The sequence below is a fragment of the Octodon degus genome, unplaced genomic scaffold, assembly GCF_000260255.1.
Source record: "Octodon degus isolate 3935 unplaced genomic scaffold, OctDeg1.0 scaffold00115, whole genome shotgun sequence".
Taxonomy (NCBI): Eukaryota; Metazoa; Chordata; class Mammalia; order Rodentia; family Octodontidae; genus Octodon; species Octodon degus.
In genome coordinates this window covers 2,131,337-2,135,887 of record NW_004524691.1, presented here as the reverse complement: position 1 = coordinate 2,135,887, position 4,551 = coordinate 2,131,337, and the positions used below count along the sequence as shown (strand labels likewise).

General features: G+C 38.6%; 1 protein-coding gene across 1 annotated transcript in view; it reads right to left on the bottom strand.

The window, feature by feature from the left end:
* Positions 1 to 2,905, bottom strand: part of LOC101562906 (vomeronasal type-2 receptor 1-like) — a 36,192-nt gene extending 33,287 nt beyond the window's left edge. The window contains exon 1 of the mRNA XM_004639822.1: positions 2,667 to 2,905. Within this exon, the coding sequence (XP_004639879.1) occupies positions 2,667 to 2,905 (239 nt within the window). The remainder of the gene's footprint in view (positions 1 to 2,666) is intronic.
* Between the last annotated feature and the right edge of the window lie 1,646 nt (positions 2,906 to 4,551).

Genomic DNA, 4,551 nt, shown 5'->3' with positions numbered 1-4,551 from the left:
TTGAACTCAGACCCTTGTGCTTGCCAGGGAAGTGCTTATTCTACTGAGCCATCTCCCTGGCCCCTTCTTTTTTTTAGGGGGAGGGGATATGGTTTTTCTTTCATTCACTGATTCCCATTGTGATTTTCCAACACCATTATACACTCTGTATTTTTTTCCAAAAATAAAAGAAAAAAAACCTCTAAAAGAATTAAAAGCTGGGATGTAGCTCAGCAGCACAGCACCTGCTTGACAAGAGAGAGGCCCTGAGTTTGATTTCTGGTAAACACCACCCCCACAAAAAAAAGCATCATCACATCCATGTTTATAACATCACAATTTTGTAACAATTTGTAAATCTTGCCAAAATGCCCATCCACTGGTGATTAATGAATGGACTTTTTTTTCTATGCAATGGAGAACTATTCTGCCATGAAAAAGGATAAGTTTGATACTTATCAAATGGATGAACCTTGAGACTCTACTCTTAAGTGTAATAAATCACATACATATGTTTAAATGTTGCATTGCTTCTCTTGTGTAAGAAACTGAGAAAGTAAATAAAGACCAAAATGTATAATAGCTATTGTGAAACAGGAAGAAAATGTTCAAATGGGAAAGGAAACAAGGAAGAGGAAAGAAATAAATAAAAAAGGGAAAAGAGAATAAAAGGAAAAAATGGGAGCAAAGCTTCTTATAAATAATAACCAGAAGAAGAGTTTAAGGGAAGAAGGAGATTCAGAAAAAAAAAAAGAAGATATGATATACACAGGTACAACTTCCCTATGATGAATGTTATCGATGTATATACCTAAAATGTACCAATATAATTACTTTTTAAAATCCATAATCAAGAGGGAAAATTTCTCTAAGTCCTGTCTTTGTGTAAATCAACCCAAATAAAAACTAAAATACCACCTTCCTCTTGCATTTCATTGTATTTCTCTGGCTTAGGCAACATTTACAAAATAACAGAGACTTCCTTGTCCATATACTTAGCTCATGACCCACAAAAGCCACCATCTTTTTAAAACTAGATTTCTGAGTGAGATTTCTTCTACTACAAATTGAATTTCTGAGTAAATTATAGGTTGGTGATGCCAATGAAGAGTAAAGAACAAATTAAAGGGGTCCATTTATGAAATATTAGAGTACATTGCATTCTGAAAAACTATTTTCATGTTGTTATAATAATAAAAAACCTGACTCTATCACATAGCTACAAGCAAAAGCCCTTCTCCCCCTTCCCTGCACTTCACTATAAAATGCCAATTAAAGGCCCATGAAAAAGATAAAGAGGGACTGATGGCTATCTTTTCTTTTTGCCAGAAACATTGCAATTGATTTTTCTCTCCAGTGACATCTTAAATATGGAGTATCCAAGGAGCTGTTCAGATTTTCACAACACACACTGACAGCTATAATTACTTGTGACATCATGGGTAGCTTATAATAAAATGTACAATAACCAATAAAAAAGTGTGTCTCAGGGCCAGTCGAATAGCTCAGCGCATTACAGCGCCTGCAAGCAGGCACAGGGGCCAGGGGCTCGATCCCAGGCCTGCTGTGCTGGCCCCACTGCTGGGGCACGTTGAGCAGGCAATTGAGACTAGGCATGGTAGCACACACCTGTAATGCCAGCACTTGGGAGGCTGTAAACAGGAGAACCACTATGGGCCCAATCTAGTAGTGAGACCCTGAACATCCTGTAGAACCTTCCCTAAAATTCAAATGAAAGTGTCTGTGCTATCTCCACAATTATTTAAAAAGTACAGATGTATTTGAAAAAGGGTCAAGAAAAGATATAGAAAATGAAAAGGGCTGTATGTTATGGCAATAGAATAATGAATGGCTGTTTTTCTTTCTTTTAGTTTTGGACATGTTTTCTTATGGGTGTGTGTGTGTGTCTGTATGTATGTATGTCTGTGTGTCTGTCTGTGTGATATGTACCCAGACACTTATCCTATTCATACAGTACATTACTAGCAAATTCAGATTTTCAGAGAAGAATCATGATAATCTGAGTGACAACTTGGAGATGAATGAAGGGTAGAAGCCACTTAGTAGCTGAAGGGATCTTGCCATGAACATTAGCTTAGAAATAAATCAGTGTTCCCACACTAAGTGTTTCACTTGAAGAAAGTTTTAGTCTGCAGCCATTAATAATAATGCTACAACACTGCACAACTCTGCACTCCTGTTCTCAAATCGCAATATGTGCATAAGTCAATAGCAAGTCTTACCAAAATGTAGGCCCAGGGCTGGGGAGATAGCTCAGTGGAATAAGTGCTTACCTGACAAGCACAAGGTCCTGAGTTCGATCCCTGGTATGAAAAAAAAAAAAAGCAGGCCCAGCAGGCTGGAGTTCCTGATTCCATGTTTCTAACTAGCTTTCCCGTGATGTGATCTCCTGGCCCACAGATCACCGAGTGGGGAGCGGCATCCTACCCCACACAAAGCCTCTCCTTCCTGTCTGAGGCTCAGGCAGGTGCACTTAGCACCAAACTCTCCAAGTTTCTAATCACTTCTACAATTTCCACTTTGGAGTAACTGAAGCCTAAAAACACGTTCCGAGTCAAAAAAGAGTATCTCAGAGTCAGAATTGGCACCCCCACCCCAGTTCAGGGTGCTGACCCTGTAGTTACCACTCCCCCACCCCTCCAATTGAAATTAAAGGAATGGCTTACCCTTCACATTTTGCTGATACGGGCTCCAAAATAGACTCATTTGCTGGGATAGTCCTCGAGTGTATAGGAAACAGTCCACCAATAACAAGTGTATGGTTTTTGGCATCTACATAGCCATTCAAATCAAACTTTCCCAGCAATCTGCATGTCTGTTCTTCCTTTTCTTCTCCGTGAATGCCTAGGTCAGCCCATAAAAGTGCAAGACATCCTAGAACCAAATAGTTCTTTCTGCTGGCCATTTTAATAAGGTGAGCTTGGGAAAAAATAGTCCTGTAATATTGCCAGTTTGAATTAAGCACCTGGATGGAGCAGTGCACTGTGTATGTGCCTCTGGCTCGTCCCAGTGGACTTGGCTTGTTGCTACTTGCTACATAATTGTCAGGTCTCAGTCACAGCACCTCACAGTCTCTTGCAGTTTATGGATCTGGATTAGGAGCTGAGTAATCATTTTGAAAAGAGCCTCCTAAAAATCCCTTTTATACTAATCAAAAATATATGATGACACAATGATGGGTTTCGAAGTTAAAGGGACCATTTTATTTTGTGGAAAATTCCCTTTCTTGTTCAGCATGGTCAGCATCATTCATTCTCACCTCAGCCACCTTGTGAGACTTCCTTATCCCATAGAGATGCAGAAGGGCATCCTGCTTCCTCACAAGGTACTGAAAAAGGTCATGTTAGCCCAAGTTCTTTTTTTACTTTAGGGTATAGAAAAAGTTGAATGGAAAAACATGGGATTTGGAATAGAAAGCATCATTTTGACTCTGTTTTCTGCCCTTTTTCATAGTATGACCCTTACAAAGTCACTTAATGTCTGTACCTCATTTTCCTCACCCTTGACCAGGAAGATAAGATAGCTTAGGGATATTTTACAAAGCCCATAACAATTCGATGAATATTTTTCATGTATGTTGTTTTCTTCAACTTGCCCTTCAAAATAAAGTGTTACTTTCTGCTCACACTGCTGGTCCAGGAACCTATCCCTAGGGTCTTTTCTTAGCCTCCTCTCTTCTCCTCTCACGTCTGGGCACCCCAGTCTGTTTCTACAGGTGCATTTTCCCTGGCTCTTAGCCTCCTTTGCTGCCCCTTCTCAAGCATCCCTCGGTCTATCATTCGTCAAGTGTGTCCAGAATGCAGCCCAGCAAAAGAGCCAGGAGCAAGAGAAATGTGCAGATGCTTTGATTATGTATCTGTACCTCAAAATATTTATCTCAAGGAAACAATACAGATCTACACAAGCTTGATGTATAAGGACGTGGAGTTCAGATTCAGTTATCATAGTAATAAAAATATGGAGTAAGATAAAGGTACACAATAGGGAATTTTTAATCAGTTGTGATCTGTTCACACAGTGGAATACAAAGAAGCCATTTAAATCACTTTCTTAAAAAACATCTATTCACAAGGGAAAAGCTTACAATGAAAAAAAAAAGCTTATAATGCGCTTAAAGTGAAGGAAACAAATAACAAAGTCACATGGAAAACTTCAGTCTAAATTTCTAAAATATCTATTGATATTTCATCTTCCTCTTTCACCTATATATTACCATAAAAGCCACTATAAACCAGACATCAAAAGAAAGTGAGGAAAACCTTCTTTCCCACCACCTTAACAAACCCATCACCTTCACGTTTCCGTATTCATTTCCAGTTCCAATCTACACTCATGTGATACTTTTTGGTGTTAGATTATGTGTGATTTAAATTTTCTTTATACTTTCCTATGTTTTCAAGCAATTTCTTACATTTCTTTAATAAAAACTACTACTAAAAAATTATTCTCAGTTTTTCTTACTGATAGGTTTTTCTGAGGTGCAGTAAAGAAATAGGAAAGATAAAAGAAGCCTTTATTAACTCCAAAGACAGAGAGGATCGAGGGCAGATG